Source organism: Fistularia commersonii, chromosome 11 (genome assembly GCF_037954325.1).
Source record: "Fistularia commersonii isolate RoL2024-O1a breed Wild chromosome 11, RoL_Fcom_v1.0, whole genome shotgun sequence".
In the NCBI taxonomy this organism is placed as follows: domain Eukaryota; kingdom Metazoa; phylum Chordata; class Actinopteri; order Syngnathiformes; family Fistulariidae; genus Fistularia; species Fistularia commersonii.
The window spans coordinates 8,476,251-8,495,853 of record NC_141294.1 but is presented as its reverse complement, the minus strand read 5'-3'; the positions used below and the strand labels follow the sequence as shown (position 1 = coordinate 8,495,853).

The following is a 19,603-nucleotide window of genomic DNA, read 5'->3' as shown; positions in this document are numbered from 1 at the left end:
CAATTTTATTAGTTGATTTAATGTAAGAACATTAAATCTAATGTTTTGCAACATTGAATTATGAATATAGTCACATACAGTTATATAAAAAAAATGAACAAATGTAAATCATTCAATGACAAATGAAAGTTATTTTTGAATAGACACTGCTTTCATGCAATCTTGTTTTTTCCGTTCTTTTTTTTCCTTTTCCTATTTTCCTTTTACTATTACCGGTGCAGGGCCAACTTATGGTATTGTATAGCCTGGACACTTCACCTTTGTAACTTCACAGCATCCCCTTTTCAGTGTTCAGGTCAAGGTGTGTGTGTTGTCCAGGGTACACTAAACATAAAATAAGGAGACTTTTTCAGACTGTAGATGGCAGCAAATGTGCACAATGAAAGTGCACAGACAAACTACTAGTAAATGTGTCAGGACTGATAACTACTGCATTACTATGCGCCGAAATGCTATTGCAAAAGCTGGTTTATACCATTGTGGTTTTAAAGGGCCCACAAAAAACAGTTAGTAGAGGCTCTTCATGCACATTCTAGTCAACAGTCTACAGATTGCTGTGCAGTCCAGTCAAGTCAAGAATTTATGGACAAGAGGGTTTTACAGATGTGAGAAAAGAGAAGACTTGACTTGCTTGATATCTTTTAAAGATTACAATAATGGAAGAATATGGGCTGATGAAAAATAGTTTTTGCAGTGTGACATCATATTCTCTATTGTGACATCACTGCCCAAACAACACAGGGGCTAGTGGACTACTACAATCTCGACAATGGGCCCCCCTATGAAAGACGGGACTAGTAAAAGTACAGAAAGTCAATACATTTTAAAGATGGCAAGAAGAAAAATTGGGCCTGAATAACAATCTTGACAGAATAATGGAAAAAAATATAAATACAGAGAATAGAAAAGCATTGAAAGATGACGGATCTTGATGATGACAGTAATTGGACAAAGGGGGGCATTATTCTAGTAGAGGAAATTGTTGCTTGAGGTGGCAATTGTGGAACTCTGGTTACCAGCCACTGTGGAACCTCAGCTATTTTTGTTTGTTAATGGAATAATTACTGGACAAAGAAGCATAAAGCAACTTTACTGATGTGAATTGTTGTAAAACCTAAGTGTCACAAACAGCTGACTATGAAAAAGGTCTTTCCCAATGCATTTTAGTTTCTCAACTACCCTTGCCTTTTTCACTGATAAGTAATGAAATAAATCATGGCACACACCGTATTCACTAAGATTAATCTGTTTATTTCCCTTCACAAACTTTATTTTTGAAATGTCACCCAACCTTGTGTGGATGTGTTGTCCAGCAGCTTCCTAATCAAAAGCATTCACTGAAAAAGTCAAAAATACAGAAACAATGCTGGACTAAAAAACCCAGAGCGCTTTGGAAGCAAAGCTGAAGATGAATGATTGCTTGTGAGTCTGAACACACCTCACACAGACTCAGTACTGCCTGAAGTCTGTTTTTCACCCCCCCCTCAATTCCTCTGTCATCCATTCACAGCCAGACAATAGAAGTGACTGCATAGTCAGCCCACATATATCACACTATCAACACAATGAGCAGTTGGAAAGTTAACATGTTTGGTGTGATATGCCACTTTTACCCTCTAGCCTATTTTGTGATCCTTTGTTACAGTAGCTGTGTCCGACCATATTTGCCAGTCATGGCATAACATGATTTTATAATGTGTGAGTATCATTCAAGGTCTACCTGTATATGAGACTGTGATACTAGTCTGATACATAGTTGTATAGCCAAGAGATAGTTACGCTTTGAATTCCAGTTCTGGAGGAACGAGAGACACTGGCTTCTGGTTTATTAAAATTTGGCATATTTTCCATGGGACACCAACCAACAAACATGTTTTACACTAAATATATGAAATTGTCCAAGCATATTTTTATGTCTAGCACGTTTTTATATCTAGCATTTTACCTTTGTTTTTGTTTCCTACCACATGGAGCAGCGTTACAATTTTGTTGTGTCTTTGAAATGCAAAGACAATAAAAGGCTATTCTATTCTATTCTATTCTATTCTATTCTATTCTATTCTATTCTATTCTATTCTATTCTATTCTATATTTCCGCAATACATTTCATCTTGCTTATCCATGCCCTCTGTATTCTGTTAGTGTAGCTGCATGTTCACTTTTCAAGACAGCTGACTGTCTTCTCTGTATTTCATCGTTAGAATTCTTGCATACATGGCCATGCAGTTCATAACAACATGCTGCATGAAATCTTCTAACATTATGAGTTGAATATTCCGATTTCTTTCCTGGATCCATAAATGCCAACTGCTTTTCTAATGGCACATTCTCCTGAACCACAAACCAACACAAATTGCTAATTCATTTACAGCATGTGCCAAAAATGTGGAAGACTGCAAACAAAAGTTATTGAATTACAGTAAGTTGACAACGTGTGACCACACATCCTGCCAAATTGTTGACATTTGCAACGATGCAGGAGTCTCATTGCTTTTCCTTCCTGACAATATGAAAATGTTCAAACTAATCATGAACTATAATAAATATAAAAATCTAAAACTAAATATCATTAACCATTGGAAAGGTGTGCAAGACAGTGGTAAGACCCGTGATGTTGGATGGTCTAGAAACAGTGACAATGACAAAAAGAAAGGAGGTAGAGCTGGAGATCGCAGAGATGAAGATGTTGAAGATCTCTTTGGTAGTGACGAAGATGGATAGGATGAGGAATGAGTCCGTCAGAGGGAGAGTACATTGAAGAGAAGGTCAGAGAAGCCAGACAGAGATGGTTCGGTCATGTATGGAGGAGGGATAGTGAATATATTGGTAGATGGATGCTGGAATTGGAGCTGCCGAGCAGGAGGATTAGAAGAAGACCAAAGAGAAGATTTATGAACATAGTGAGAGAGGAGATGATGGTAGTTGGTGTGAGAGAGGAGGATACAAATAATTGCGTTAGATGGAGAAGGTTGATTTGCTGAGGTGACCCCTGAAGGGAAAGGCCGAAAGGAAAAGAAGATATATATATATGTGTGTCAAATATTTATTACCTAGTGCAATTTTTATTCTTTTTCATTCCTTTCTTGTCCAAATTTCAATTGTGTCTGCCGTGTATCCTGTCTGGAGAGTGACATGTCTAGAAAATTAAAATAAGGTTCCTTACTTGAAAGGATTGCCATGTGTGACCAGAATACACCCTTTTTTGTGTTTTTGCACACTTAGCTGCCCTGTTTGGGAATACTGTCTAGTTGTTAAGTGAGTGCTTATTTTAGATTTGTACTGTAATAACACTACAAAACGGCTTTCAAAAAATTTGATACTTTAATACTTTTTGAGACTTTCACCCCACTCCCTCCCCAGGTTTATTTAATTGAGAAAAGTCTCACAAGGAGTGTAATTTTGGACTTCCTTTTATTTTAAGTTTGTTCAATTTTCATTGATTTCTTTAGTTGCTTTAAAAACCTTTTTATTGAAATTTAGTATGCAGGGCACATAAAAAACACAGCATAATGGTAAGTAAAGAATATGAAAAAATACTCTTACCATAGGGCAATATAAAATTATTTCTTACTCTAGGTGAACACATTGTCAAGCTTCTAAGAGAGAATACTCACATGCACTGTGTCCAAATTCTGCAAGGGTGTTTTGCAATTGGATTTGAGATCAATTTAGATATAGATTTCAGAAGGGGGGCGGTTTGAGCAAAGCAACGAGTGCAATAACGTATACATACGAGTAGAATTTTTCCATTTATAATTGTTCAGGGGTAATGTCTTACGATGGTGATTCCTTCCGTCCAGAATATGTTGGAAATGGGTCAATAGTGGTGAGAAATTAGCTTTTAAAGTGTGTTTGAAGCACATGTTATCCATATTCTGTGTTATTGAAATTCTTGTGGGTTGATTGGAAATAAATTAATGATAATTTGCGACGCTGCTGAGCTCATTGGCATGATATAACTTTTTTGCATATGAAGTTTGTAGTCTGATATTTTGCTGCATCTTTAGTATGCTCAGTGAGGTTGTAAAATAGTTAGGGCATGGGAAAGGTACATACCTAGCCCCCAACTTCTCTTAAAACATATGTTGGTATTTCTTTAATACTGGCTTCATGACTTATTGCTAATACAGTTGAAATTGCAAATAAAAGGGGCAACCAGGGGCAGCCCTGTCAGCTGCCACATTGGAGAGGAAAATAAGAGCACAGGTTATTGTTTGTTTGATCAGATGCTAATGATGAAGAATCCGGACCTTTTATCTCGGAGATGAATCTTTTGCCAAAATCAAACTGTTTAATTAAGTTCTCTGTTGAGATAATGGATGCATGATCAACCCGCTGCTGAAAAGATATTGGATAAAAATGTATGGTTAATTATGGGATATTGTCTTGTAAATATTCTATTTACATGCACTTCTTTTGTGGCAGCCAATTCATCGAAGCAGAATATTGAATCTTGTCTCCTGCATGTGCCACTTCAAGGCAAAGATGCTGCCTTTGTTGACTGTGTTTTAAATGCTCCTCTTTTGTCACACTCAAAAGATGTGACTTATCAGAATGTGGTTTGATTATTGATTAGCATTTCAGGGTTATAATAGTGGTATGTAAAATTAGAGGTTGTTGAAAATTATCAGTTCTTTATCACCCGTAAAACACAGGGTTATGAAGTTTCAGGGTACAATACAAATATCTGAAGACTTGTTTCTTTTCTTTCAGCTCCTGTTCATCACAGACTGTGAAACGCTACCAATATACATTTGTTGAATATTGTATATTATGATTATATTGTGCAATAATTAAATAATGTATCTTTTAAAAGAGATACACTTTCCTCTTGAATAGTGAAAGAGACCAAGAAGACCTGGATTCACCCTGAGATAAGATGAGATATTGAACAAGGGTCTGTCTTTCCTCTGGAACCAAAGCCAGTGAGTGACTCAAATCTCTATGTATCTTTAACTGTAGATGATGAAAGAATCCTTTTATATTAGAGGGCTTTTACCTTAGGATAAGATAGATGGAACAGTCACAAACATGTCTCAAATGTTTACTTTAAGGAACACTGAATGTGATTCTTATGAGGTACAGAATCAGTTTACATGAAATACATATGTATACTCTATCTCTTAGGATGTATTCAATTTTAAATCCCCCTCCTAAGGTTATAGCTACTGTGGTTGCTAGGCATGTGAAGCAATATTACAGATATATACCTTCTGTTTGCTTTCTGTGAGGGGATTAATGTCCCAGCATTGCCTGAAAGCTAATGAGTTTGGAACTGTGCATTGACTCTCGACAAGAGAACAATATGTAGTTCCTAATCCTCCTTAATTACTAATTGGATTTTGATTATGAAGTATTAAGTCATAGCCACAGGAGGCAGACATTTCATTATATTTGCCTCCAGTCTGGGGCATTCAACACATTTTAAGAAAAGCATGTTTTTCATGTAATGTCACACAAAGTACGACTAACCACAACCCTATAAACCATTTGGTTATTTTGTGTTGCATTTATCAGCTGTCCTTAATTGTGCATGTACCTGGCTTTGATGACAAATTAATTTCTGAGATTAATAAGGTACATTTGATGTTTTCAACAAATGTCTTCAGTTTATAATTGTCAACCCTACCCAGCTGTGCTGGGTAGGGTTGTGTCCTGGTGGATGTCACAGGAACCTGCAAGAAGAGACGCAGCATCAACCATTGGTAATGAACTAGCAAGGAATCAACCAACAATCTGGCACCAAAGATCATGGTAGCAGGCTCCCCTTATTCTCTGCTTCAAGAGGTCTGATCAGCAGCAGGTGTGCCGGCACCGCCAGCTAGAATCATTCACCTGGTCAATCAGGCTTACTGGTGGCCGGGGCTCCACCCAGAGCCCGAGCCCCGGATCCCAACACAATCACCCAAGAGGAAAAGAAATTAGGGATCCACCAAAAAGAAGAGTAACACTTCCTGTTCATGTTGCAGCATAGTAGTCATTATTTTTAGCATCTTAATTATACAAGATTTCACTTAAAAACTGTGTCAGAGATTTAAACTGAATATTTGCGGGGTGTGAATGAAAAGCAAGGTAAGAAAGGAGGGACGGGGGAAGAGTGAATATTTGATATTTCAGTTGCCTTAGAGACCTTTACAAAGGTGAAGCAAAAAGCAAGACAGATGCATGTACACTGTATTTTTCAATCTACATTTTCCTCCACACACCATAATATCTGCTGCCAGCTCTGCCCACATGCCCCTACCATTATGTTGAGTTTGTTGCTTTTCAATTTCTCTTCCAACCAAGCACAAAAAAATAGTTTTGTTGACATATCAAGGGATCCTAACGAAATGACTTTTTTCAGTAAGTCCTGCTGTCAGGGCTGAGGTCGTTCCGAAGCCTATCCCAGCTGTCGGGGTTCACCCTGGACCGGTTGTCAGTTGATCGCAGGACCGCACTTAGAGACAAACAACCATTCACTGTGTCATTCCAATGTCATGTAGAGGCATGCAACTATTCATAGCCTCATTCACACACCTAATTTAGGGTCTCCAGTAAACCTACTACATGTTTTTGAACTGTGAGAGGGAACGTGAAAACCTTGAGAAAATCTATGCAAACATATGATGGCGATGCTATTAGCTCACAACATTACTGTTTATGTGGATTGATTGATAAGTTATTACAGCATAACTACAGGAATCATCAAAAGTAACTAAAGATGTCCAATTTTTTATTCTGTTCATTTACCAAGCTCATATGCCGTGTGCTGTTAGAGCAGTGATACCTGGCTCAATTTCTGCCTAAAGCTCATGACAGTTCAAAGATTGTGTTTCCGTGGTCATGCACAGTCTGACCAGAGAATCGTTTGGTTTTTGGATAATGTCTGACATGAAAGGGTGCGAAATAAAAAATTAAATTCATAAAGTAGCTCAATGAACTTAGAAAAAAAAGGGATAACCCTGAACATATAGTAGTATGAAAAATATGTTGTTATTCACTTATATGAGAAAATTCCCAATGATGTTTAAGAGTTTTTTTTTGTAAACAGTGTAGATTGGTGTTGGAATTCAAACATATTTGAAATGAGGCTACTATATTTTAATGTGAAGTCACTGTTTTCAATAAAGGTAAACAATTGTGTTTGCAATGGATGCTGTCATGTTGCAAGAGATTATCTTGTAGTTCATTGGTGTGGTTCACCCATGCCAGGAGGCATTGTTGATTAAAATGATAGTGCAGATTGTTTCCATGATAGGGATTGCTGGTGTTTTCACAGCAGTTATTGATTGAGGAAGTTTTAATGCTTGTCATCCTTGTTTCTCAAATGGCTGGCCATAAATTATAGGTCTCCAGGAAAATGTACACATTTGATGGAACTTTTGACTGATGAAGAGACAACCACAGTGGCAGGCTATTTTGGCCTATTTATATGCTCCTTATTTTCAACGTATTGATTTTGCTCTGGGGCAACGATAAGATGATTACTTAGGAGAGCTTGATACTGTAGATGTTTTTGTTTAGTTGTCCTTCTGCTGATATCACAAAGCACACAAAGCAAGAGTAAAAACAAAACAAAAATAAAGGGGGAAACCATGCCACGTAGCCTTGGTGAGGTAGCATTTAGAGGCTGCAATAACAAAGTCTCATGTTTTTCCTACAGAAACCCAAGGAATAAAACCTTCCTTTTCAGCAGAAGCTTTTGTACCTGCTGCGTGAACTGAGAGATGGATGGATGGTAATGGAGTGAAAAACAAGTAAGTTATTTCAAAGATAATTCACTTAATCCAGGCTTCAAAATTCAACATGTTTTAGAAAGGGCATAATTGATACCTCTCGGGCTCTTATTATCAAGAACTATATTTAATCTTTAATGTGCATGTCAAACAATTATTGTGGTTAAATGGAAGTGGGCGTTTATGAAAAACAGGCAAATTTAAATGACTTAAACGTGGCTTAGCAGCACTCAGAGAACAGAAAAGACAGATTAAACAAAATGTCAAGAAGTGGCTGTAAGATTCAGTCAAGTCAGGCGAACGATTAGCAATTAAATTATTTGAAGCAGAAGACTGCATGGAATTTGTCATCCGTATTGCTGTCAGTGAAATAATTTTATGACCCTGATCTGTGTCTTGGTCGCACCATGTTTCTGCTCCAGCCAAAGTTTCAATCTGGACATGTTCCAGCTCAGCGTGAAACAGATAACATCTTTCACAGCAACAGATTATATGTAACCATGCTGCTATATAATTAACGGATTCATATTTTTCACCGGATGACTATTTGGCACAATACCGCACATAATATCTGTAAATGACAATTTGCACTGCACTCCCCACAGTGCAGTATCTGCACATTCAAAAATCATACTCTTACCTTCAGCTAAATCTATATTCATATAGAATCTGTATTCAAAGCTCACTATACTGTAAATAATATTTGTATATTTTCCATTGTTACGTCAGATTTATATTTATATTCATTGTTATGTCTAAACATAATTTCTCTCAAATTCTCAAATATTTAGATTATGTTCTGTTCTCATGTTTTTATTTCTGGTATATTCTGAGCATTTTTTTGAGTTGATATCTGATTTCACTGGACTGCACAACTTCTGCTCTGCAATGACAGTAATTCATTGCAAACTTGCGTCATGAATTCTGTAAATTTGACTTTATGGTCAAAAAACAAACAAAAGAAAACCATGGACGCCTTTTTTTTTTAAATGATGGAATCCATTGCGTGGTGTGTATTATGTAATTATACTTGGTTTCCAAACATCCAAGCCTCCAGTCACAATGCAGATCCACTATTACCAAAGGGGAATCACACTTATGTTCAATAATATGGCCAATAAGAAACAGTTTGAAATGTTTTGTTCCAGAATTAGTTAAAATATACTGGCAGAAGTAAAGTGCTAGAACATCAGTATAATTCAATATTTGATGTTAACGATATTTACAATGTAAGTCAAGGGAATATTACTTTGCTGCTTTCATCAAAAAATTATATGATCACTTAATGTTGTTTGTTAGTTTTGGTATTTCATTCAACGTTTATCCAGTATCAATTCTATTGACATCTAGAAATATTTTTTATCCTTCCTGGGGTATCAATTGCCTTTTCAGGAATACTTATTCTAATTGAAAAGTCATTTGTCACATAAGAAAGAGTGAATTACTAAATAGCAACCGATGAAGTCAGAAGTAATGAAAATTTGTATAATTATGTATTCAAAATCAACAAACAAACAAACCACAAATCAGAATATAATGCGGCACAGTCCTAAAACTAAAGTCTATAACATTAGAACATGGAAGAGCCAGGCTTATGGTATCTGTTTTTATATCACACTAAATCTCCTGATGCACCCCTGCTGAAATGAAGATAGGGAATCAGAAATGTGATAATTCAAGGCCTCGCGCAGCTGCTTGACAACGATTCAGATCAATATATCTGACGATTGTTTTCCCTGAGACAGAGAACAAACTAAGGGAGAATAAGATGCTGAGAAAAATTATGTTTCTACACTGTTTGAGTATGACCACCTGGGCTACATCGCAAAGAAGCAGAAGGCAAGCAGTGGCTGGGACAGCAAAAATGTTATTTTCATGCTTGCCCTTGGAATATTTTGAATTGGTTTATATTTCAATTTACAATATCTCATATTATTTAATATATATAAGATCTAATCTAATCTATTCCAGGATTTATCATATGTAAGACTACCATATGATTTTCAGTCACTTCTTGCCACCCTCCAGACACCATGTAAGTCCTTGTGAGAGCCAGCAAGACAGCGAAGGGCAGTACTAACGCTTGAATTTTAGAGAATTTTCTGATTTAAAAGAGTGACAAAGAGAGAGGCATTGAGAAACGGTGTGCACTTTGGGGCAACAATTGAATTATAGGGGATTAATATAATACTGGCATGTGTATTTTTGTTATATACAGTTAGATAACAACATACTTGCTTAAATACAGGCCATATAAAAATCCAAACTAGTCCTTTCACCACCACCACCACCACAACTAACATTGCTACCACTGCAAATCTAATACTGCTACACTATGTTGCTTCTGCTACAGCTCTACTACAACTATTGACAATAAAGAAAATAGTACTTACTCTACTGTCACATCATTAAAATAAATCCAATCCTTGAATTCAGATTTCACTTATGGTATAGGATGGGACATTTCTAACATGCCTCAAACTACTCCCATTTAATATGGTATTATTTATAAGTAATTACAGAAATGATTTTTTTAGAAAGAAAAAAAAAGGGTTGCCTTTGTTTTGCTTTTTGCTTAATAGCTTCAGTGCATTTAAAACAGTGATAATCTCCCCTTTTTTAAACAAAAGAAATACTTGGAGGGTGTGATGTGTCCAGAGGGATTCTCACTGAAATAACAGGAGTAGATGCAACTGAAGACCCCAAGACTAAATATTAGAAATGACAAAAAACAAGAATGCAAAAATGTATCAACACAAGCAATCATTCCGAATTAAGTATCGTGTAGTGTGAATACTGGTAATTTGATCATTCATTTGATTTTTGTTTTACTTTTGGTTTGAATACTAATGCAACAGACTCATCCTGAACATTCAGCGACTTCTTGTCATTATGCATCTGAAACACTGAAAAACATGTAATTTTCTTTATTGCATTACTGCTCCATAAAACCAGCGGAATAAAGTAATAATAAATTCAGTAATTTCATCTGCGAAGTCTGTGAAAAACATGTAAACATGAAGAAAATGCGTTCTTGGGATGAGCACATTTACACAGTTAATAAATCATACCAAGAAGAACGCAAAGCAGGCATGAATGACCCAAATCATTATCAAATTGCAAATTACAGCAAATTCTAGTTACTGGGAAATGAAATAACAGTTTCCACTGAAAACTAAAATAACCTAAACTCAACTACTAAAGACTTGTGCTAAATATAATAGCATAAAGTATATTTAATGTTATGGATTAAATCTTATCTACATCATTAAATGTATTTTTAAGTTCACAATCTCCGACTGTCTTTTACAGTTTGGTCACATGTTATTGAATTATGGGCTGTCACTTCAGACCACAGCAACCAACAGTACAGTCAGACAACTGTATTTACTTTTTGAAGGCTAATCACACACACACACACACACACACACACACACACACACACACACACACACACACACACACACATCTTACATACTGTAGCGTGATAGTTCTAAGCAAGTATTATTTGCCTGGTTAACTGGCAACCCTGGTTAGTGCTCATGTGACAGTAACATTGTTAGAAAGAAATGTGGAAAAAAAACAGAGAGGCTGTTCTAATCTGTCATATAAATGCAAATGTTTTGAACAATGAGAAAATGGGAAATGGGAAAACAATGAATTACACTCCTGGAGGGCGCTTTATCCATCCCCTCATGGCTCCTCCACCATGAAATGACTCAATTTGGCTATAGGATGTAAAAGTTTCATGGTCTGTTTTGACCAGGAACCAGGAAGCAGGGAAAACTGGAAACAGTGATCTAAACACTTGGCTCAATTTATAAGCAACAGAAAACCCATTGACCACATGGGACTTCAGATATCAGTCAGCCTTTGATATGCAAAATAACCTGTAAGCCAGTTGACCAGTCCAGATGATGAGCCCATTATCCAGAACGTTGCTGTATATCGATTGGCAACTGATTGAATTTGAGTCTGATGCTTTGTAGGAACAAGTCTTTTCTATTCCAGTCTTCTGCTGTCGCTCTAAAAGTGAGCACAGGGGAAAGAGAGAGGGGTTGGGGGGTAGAAGGAGAGAGAGAGAGAGAGACCCTCTAAAATGGTCCCCCCTATTTAATCAAATGAAGAATTGATTAAACATAAATGGATGTGAAAGTGAATGAATAACAAACATGGAAAGAGGAAGGTTTTAGACTAATTTAACAGATGAAGCAACAATATACTTGCGAGCATTGATGCAAGCCTTTTATTCTTTTTCTATTTCTTTTTTTTTCCTCCAGGTGAGTCATCCAGGAACAGTAGCCAGCTTGGTGAAAAAGCTGGCAGAATGGCCTTGGTTAAAAAGCTCTGTAATTGTCATGTAAGCCTGACAACAGAAAAAGAGCATGTGTGAACCCCCAAACTTACACCGAAATTCTACAATAGTTTAAAGTAGAAAACAGCAGGAAAAAGAAAATATGTTTGGGACTCTCTATCGCAACATCTCAAGATCTTCAGGGTATTTAAACTCAGTGACACTTAACCAATCGGACTGCCCTGAAGTGAGTGTCCCAGTGCCAGTCTTTTTCACCATCGGCATTGTCAGTTTGATGGAGAACCTGCTGGTTGTGGTGGCAGTCATCTGCAACAGGAACCTCCACTCGCCCATGCACTGCTTCATCTGCAGCCTGGCTGCCTTCAACACCATGGCCAGCCTCACCAAAACCTGGGAGAACCTGATGATTTTCCTTGCAGATATGGGTCAGCTGGAGAAGACGGGTTTCTCCGAAACCAATCTAGATGATGTGATGGACTCGCTGCTCTGCATGTGTTTCATGGGCTCCATTTTCAGTTTCCTGGCAATTGCTATGGATCGGTATGTATGAGGCTGATGGGATTCCGGAAAGATATTTTCATTTAAGCGTTTTCCATCCTCTGCAAATGGTTGTGTCTAAAATAGTCTGCTTGTATTTGTTTTCTTTTAAATCCTGCCAAGACAGGTCAATGAGTAATTTTAAAAATCTCACATATATACCCACCGATTCTCCTTCAGTAAATATATGCACGTATATACTGAATTCTGATACTGACAAAAACTGACACAAATCAAGCAATATTGATTGGACACAAGATATCTACCTTACTTTACTATCCATTCTCAGCGTATGCGAACCGGATGCTTCCTGTCTGCAAATGGCAGTTATGTCTGCTGAACGTAGAACCAAGACTGGCCTCAAAACATCTCACGACCACACAATGTCTAGTGTGTACAAATTGATTTCAATACCGATAACATATAAAATATAGAAAACACTTAAGCCCACAGCTTCAGGTACCACATGTATATCACTAAAATTCTATGAAAATTCAGCCATGAAATGTCAATGGACTGAAAATTGTAGGACTGTAATACAATTTGGATGGGAACTTTAGTTCATTGCAAACCAGCATGCAAATCTGGATGGGACGCAGCGTAAAACAAGACTTATTCTTCAGCAAGAAACAACCCAACAAAGGCTGTATTTAGAGATGCAAGCAGCAATTGCTATTGACAAAATTAATATGTCAATCACTTTTTGATCACTCAATCAATTGTGAGGTCCCAAAAATGTTAGGAGATGGTGAAAGATGGAAATTGTATCCAAAGAAAACAAAAACAAAACGCTCAGTGTTTGGAATAAACTTTGGAAAAAATAAACCAATATTGATTATACTCGTCAGTTGGAGTCTCATATAACACAGTTGACAGATATACCGAAAAAAAATCAGCTGTGTTGTCCCAAGGTAGCTTCAGAGTAGTGACTCTTTCACAACTTGTAAACAGTAGCATAATCATTACTCGTAAATCGAAAATGTATTTTCAAGACTTGTTGTATAAAGCTTGTTCAGAGTTTCATTCACAGCCTGTAGTTCTGAAGTATCATAGGTTTGATCTTTCAGAAAAAAAAAACCAAAACTTTTGATATTCTTTCCAGCAAGTAATCAATAACTGCTCAACGATATGTTGTGTTTTATTCTTATTTTTCAAGTTGTTTTTTTTCTTAATGTACTCACCCATTATGTCATACCTATATCACCAACAATGACTGATTTATGATGGGCTGTACCTTGTGTTGGCTGAGTTTCCAGCAATAACAACAGCATATGTTGTAGCAGCTGGCTTGTCTGTACTTCTGATGAGATATTATTAGTACTGATGGAAACATTTTGGCCCCAGGTGATTGTGACAGTCCTGCAGTTGTTATGCAGCCACTGGTAATTGTAATATTCATTTTGCAATGATGTATTTTTCATTACTAATACTCAAACAGAAAGACATTTCCAGAATACTTATACACTATTTCATCCACTCTCTTGCAGATTAAGTTTAATGCAGGGCTGTTGAAGGTCATGTGTTTGGGTTGTGTGTTTTCCCTCTGATTGGAGGAATGGTGTCAAGTAGAAATTTACTGTGATCAATCAGTTTAATTATATCGGTCTTTCTGATTATTGTAAAAGTCAGTCTTTCAAATCTCTCCAGGGCACATTTTATCTAACAAGCATACATGGTTTATTGTTAAGTGGGAAGGAAACTAAAGCCTTCGGATTGCTTTCCCAAACTGTCTGTGAATGAGTGTGATGACAAATTGCCCTTCGTGTAGATAGTGATTTAACTTCAACTGCATTTATAAGCTTGCCTTTATTATTCATTCTGCTCTTGAAATCTCGAGACATTTGTTTGGAGGAAAGCTTCATTAACTGTTTTTGTTTTGTTCTTATCTGATAGTGGATATAATACAAGGCGGCTGTAACTTTTTCCTTTTCAGCAGACAGAGTAGAATTAGAATTCAGCTGACGTGTGTGCTGACAAATTACATCCACGCTAGACTGGGGAACGGATAATGGTGTCAACAGGTCAGTGTGTGCGTGTGTGTGTGTGTGTGTGGCCATAAAACAAATTAGAAGACAATTTAAAAAAAATGCAGTTTCCCTCTCATAATTTATGATTTGTATGTCTTTCTGTTGAGGATGGTCTTGGGGTTGTGGTGGCAACCCCTGGGAACCGCAGTTGCGGGCCCTCCTCGTCCTCTCAGTCCAAGGCCAGGGTCCGGATTTTTTTGGCCGATGGTGGATGAGGCTTAATGTATCAGAGGTTAGGTTGTATACAGGGAGCGGAGAGAAACAGAGACAGAGTAGGATTCTTGATTTATTGGTTATAGTGAGTCCCTTTCATAGGAAGGAGAAAACAAAACAGGCATCGAGAAGTACATTGTTGAACATAAAACAGGTGGTGAAACATAAGAAATGGAATGTGAAACAGTAACGATCATCGAAGCCGTTGCGGGACCTTGAGAGTGTCACTTGGAGTGTGTTTCATGAGAGAGAAGTGGAAGAGTACAGGGTAATAACAGAAAATAGAATGGTTACAGAAAATTATCTAACAATTTCAAGACAGAGAAATGGTTTCATTGTTGACGTGATTTGATGTTATTGAGTGTCGGATGATAAATAAAGCCGCAGCTAGGCATGTTTTCCAAAAGTAAGCATTAAATCTGTCCGATAAAGACCCAGTGTTAATACCAAACCGTTAAATGTACACTTGAGTGCACGGCTGGGGCTTAAAGAAAGACAGCTAGTGTGGTGATGACAGACTGTGGAGGCAGATAATTGGCAAATACCCAGTCTTTGTGGATGGAGATCTTTTATTTTCTGAGAATTAATATCAATGTTTATACATTTGATTTAACAGCATGGATTTGCAGGCCTAGTTGAAGAAGTTGTGGAGTTCAAATAGCGAAGCAAGCTTAATAAAAAAAATTGAAGATTAAACACCAGTTCCAGTATTAGGCCAGTTTTTGTGTGTCTTAAACCCACAAAAGGGATATTCATCTACTAGACACTGAGAATAGTGAGCAAACTATACAAAAGCACATCGGAGGCTCTGTGCATACAGACTTAGTCTTTCCTCCGCCAAGAGAGAGGATCCTCTAATACTCTACAAATTCTTCTTTCATTATTTTTCTTCCTCTGCATGCTTCTCCCCCCCCCCCATCTGTCTCTTGTAATCCCAAAAAGAGAGAATATTCCATCATAATCACACAAACATCTCAGGGCTTTTAAACCCACCATGTACTCAGAGTGTTAAATTATAAATTTCAAATGTTCAAATGTCTGCTTTACAAGCTCGAATATATTCACACAGAGATTCATGAAACTTCCTCAGACTATTTTATGTAAACATGACTCATCCTAATATTCCAAAATGCACAATTATTTTAAATGGATACAAATATATATAGGATTGAAGAAGTCACGTGAACAGTAATTCATATAAAGGACTATTTCATGCTTCACAAGATCATGTCCAAGCTGAAAAGATTTGTAAATATAAATTTAAAATTTTTGCCTTTTTAAAAGATGCATATGGAAATGTTATTGCCGTGATTTGCATTTATCAGCAGGAATATACCTTTAAGGACCTTGCAAAGCTCAAGTCACAGTTAGGCTCATCTGAATTATTCATATTTGGGATCTTAATAGGGACTTGTTCCCTTGCAGCTCTAACACACTAAACTGGCTTAAGTTTAATCAATATCAGATTACTTCTAAAACTACCGAACCGAGTTTCTAAATCCCTCTTAAATCCGCAGTAATTCGCAACATTGTCACCGCAGGTCACAAGTACCGTGCCTCAGACATCAACAGTAAATCATCACTGAAGCAATAACGTATTGCTCCTTTATTAAAGAATAACACAGAAACTTGGCTGGATTCCAGGGAGGTTTATGGGATGCTTATCGTGCTAAATGTACATGCACAGGTTAATGTGTTGGCTGGCATCACTCACTGATCTGCACATGAATGGTTTGTGGAATAAAATATCCTTGACTACATGCTTTATTGATGAAAGATTGGCTCCGGTGATAACATATTTGTACCATGAATGAAATGAAATTGGAAACGCTTTGAATTTATTACACAACAGCCAAAAAGGCATGTGAGATCGAAGCTTGGAGAACCATGAGGAACTGTTTGATCTGATGATATTTATCTTTATTTCCAAAACATAACAAAAAAACTCTCTTTCTCTTGCAGTTACATCACCATCTTCCATGCCCTTAGATATCACAACATTATGACGATGCGACGCACGGGGGCCATCTTGGGAGTAATCTGGTCAACCTGTGGGGTGTCGGCCGTGCTTATGGTCAAGTTCTTCGCTTCCAAGTTCATCATGATCTGCTTTGTGGTCTTCTTCATCATTTCTTTAGTGATCATCTGCTTCCTCTATGTCTACATGTTCATGCTGGCGCGTATCCATGCCAGAAAGATCGCAGCTCTTCCAACCAGCGAAAGATCTCAGCGCCAACACCGGTGGGACAGGAGCATGAGAGGAGCCTTGACTCTTACGATCCTGTTTGGAGCGTTTGTGGTGTGTTGGGCCCCCTTCTTTTTACATCTCATCATCATGGCGGTGTGTCCTATGAACCCATATTGTGAATGTTACCGCTCACTATTCCAGCTGCATGTTTTGCTCCTGATGAGCCATTCACTCATCGACCCCGCGATCTACGCTTTTCGCATAGTTGAGCTCCGACGTACCTTCAGGAAGATGCTTCTTTGTTCAGAGTGGGTCCAATTTTAATAGTCAAAAATAATCTACTTTTTACTTTAAACTAAATGAATCCAAGCTGTACGCAGAGAGTTGATACAAATAGAGCATTCATAGAGGTGCACGTATTCACACCTGGGATATGATGATACATAGCAAACAAAAAAAATGATTTCTCTCTCCATATCTTCCCATTTGTAATGCAAATGGGCCAAGTTAGGGGTATCACAACCAACCAGCAATATCCCATTTATGTTTTAATGGTGTGTTAATTTTTTTATCTGGGCATACTTGATATTGTTTTTTTAAATACAAAATGGTCTCAGTTTAGACTGTGGACTGAATGACATAATACTTTAGATGGATAAAAACATCTTTTTAAACTTTTCCATAAGACAGTATATGTGTTTACTGCACTTCTAATAGCATCCAGAAACTGATAAATGTATTTCTTCTGACACAGTTTAGCCCATGCAAAATGTGTCCAAAACTGCTTTCGGTCCGTAAACATAAATCGAAGCAGACTGGACTAATAATTTATCCTTTATTAATCTCCGTTGGGAAATTCGTTCTCTGCAATTAACTCATCATGAATTAACTATGAGCAGTAGGCTGCCGTGACCAGAACCAGGGAAGCTGTCAGGGTTTCAATGTTTTGCTCAACAACACTTTGACACACTAGCAGGAGCCAGGAATCAAACCAAAGATGATCACTCTACCTCCTGCGCCACACCGCCCCCAGAATAGTTGCACTTGGTGGTTTGGGTCTGATTAAGCTGCATGAAATAGAGGTGAAATGAAATAAGCTGTTAGATGGAAATAAAATACTGAAATACCTTATCATGAATCCATCTAAAACAACAAAAGGTAACTCTTTATGCAAACAGGCGCTAGATTGTTATTTTTCTTTTTTTGAAAATTTAAAAGCATAAATATATCTTTCAGACTGTAATCAATGTCAGGCAGTAAAGCGTTTTTGTATATGTATATATAAGTTTGCCTTATGAGGCGTGTGTGTCTGCTTTTCTTGTTGGGGTTCCATTTTGGTGGGATTTTTTGGGTACTAAACACAATTCTTTTACAGCTGTGATTTTATTCTTCCGCGTCAGATCTTCAGTTAGACTCAATATTTTTCTTTTTAATACCATCATATATGCAGGAAATAGAGCTACAAATCCTAAGTGGGGTTGATGTCAAAGTTTATTAGTTGTTCTAGATGTGTAAAGACAACAATTCAAGACAGAGAGGAGAGCTTGTGGTCAGACAAGTGATTTTGATAGAAGTCTAAGTGATGCACAGGTAAATTGCTCCTTAGGTTGATACTGACCATCCAATAGATAAAAAACGGGTTAAAGACAGCACAACTTGGGTTCAAAATAGTTTTATTTTTTGTAACTGACTAAAAAAACCAAGATGCAGATTCTCTCAAAAGAAAGGGGAGCAACTTGGGAGTTCAGAGGAGTTAAGTTTATTAGAGTGACATGAGGGGACAGGGTACAGAGTTGTGGGTTTTGGCTTCTCCTCTGCTGTGGAAAAGCTAAAACGTTCACACAAAGACTGCCGTACCATCACTGGGAACCAGATAATCATTGGTCAGTGGCAGCTCAAATATATTACCTGCTGCTCGGCACCATGCTGCTCCTGAAACATTAATCCTGGATTGCTGTGTAATGAACACAAACAGCAGCTGTTTTTTTTTCCCAAGTGCATTATATTCAAAAGGCAAAAAAAGCAGAGTGATTGGCTCTCCTGTGTGTGCATAGCTGATTGAGTCATTTCTCTGTGTTTAGTGAACTTAATGTTGAGGAGGGATTCAAGGAGAGACTTAAACAACCCCTACACAGTTGCACATCTGAATGATCTGGTTGTTAAAATGAATGTTCAAGGCAGCAGAGGGATGGGCTGATTAGTTCCAATCATGGGATGAAAAACCCCAGAGGTGACTTTTGTAACAACAAGTGATACAAGGAAATGCCCTAGTGTTAAAGGGAGAGCTTAGCACACCACTGTAAACTTCCTCAAATCAATTTCATTTCATTTGAATATAATTTATGAACTCTCAGATCATAACAAAAGATATCTCAGAGCACTTCTCATGTGTCTGGCCCGGGGCAAGTCAAGGTCATTCACTATAAAGCATCTAAGAAGCGTCTCAGTCAAGGTCAATCGTTGTTAAATCTTATGATGGCAACTGGATTCAGTTTCTTTCCGTGAAGATGTTTTCACCTCTCAAGCTGAGAGGGTTCTTTCTGTTCAGGTGAGCACTGAAACATCCTCAAGAAAAGAAAGAAAGAAAGAAAGAAAGAAAGAAAGA

The 19,603-nt window shown here is 37.4% G+C and overlaps 1 protein-coding gene across 1 annotated transcript in view; it reads left to right on the top strand.

The window, feature by feature from the left end:
• LOC147229384 (adrenocorticotropic hormone receptor-like) overlaps positions 1–19,603 on the top strand; it is a 23,620-nt gene that overhangs the window by 838 nt on the left and 3,179 nt on the right. The window contains exons 3-5 of the mRNA XM_086155786.1: positions 4,897–4,925; positions 12,231–12,573; positions 16,773–17,310. Of these exons, the coding sequence (XP_086011912.1) occupies positions 4,897–4,925; positions 12,231–12,573; positions 16,773–17,310 (910 nt within the window). The remainder of the gene's footprint in view (positions 1–4,896; positions 4,926–12,230; positions 12,574–16,772; positions 17,311–19,603) is intronic.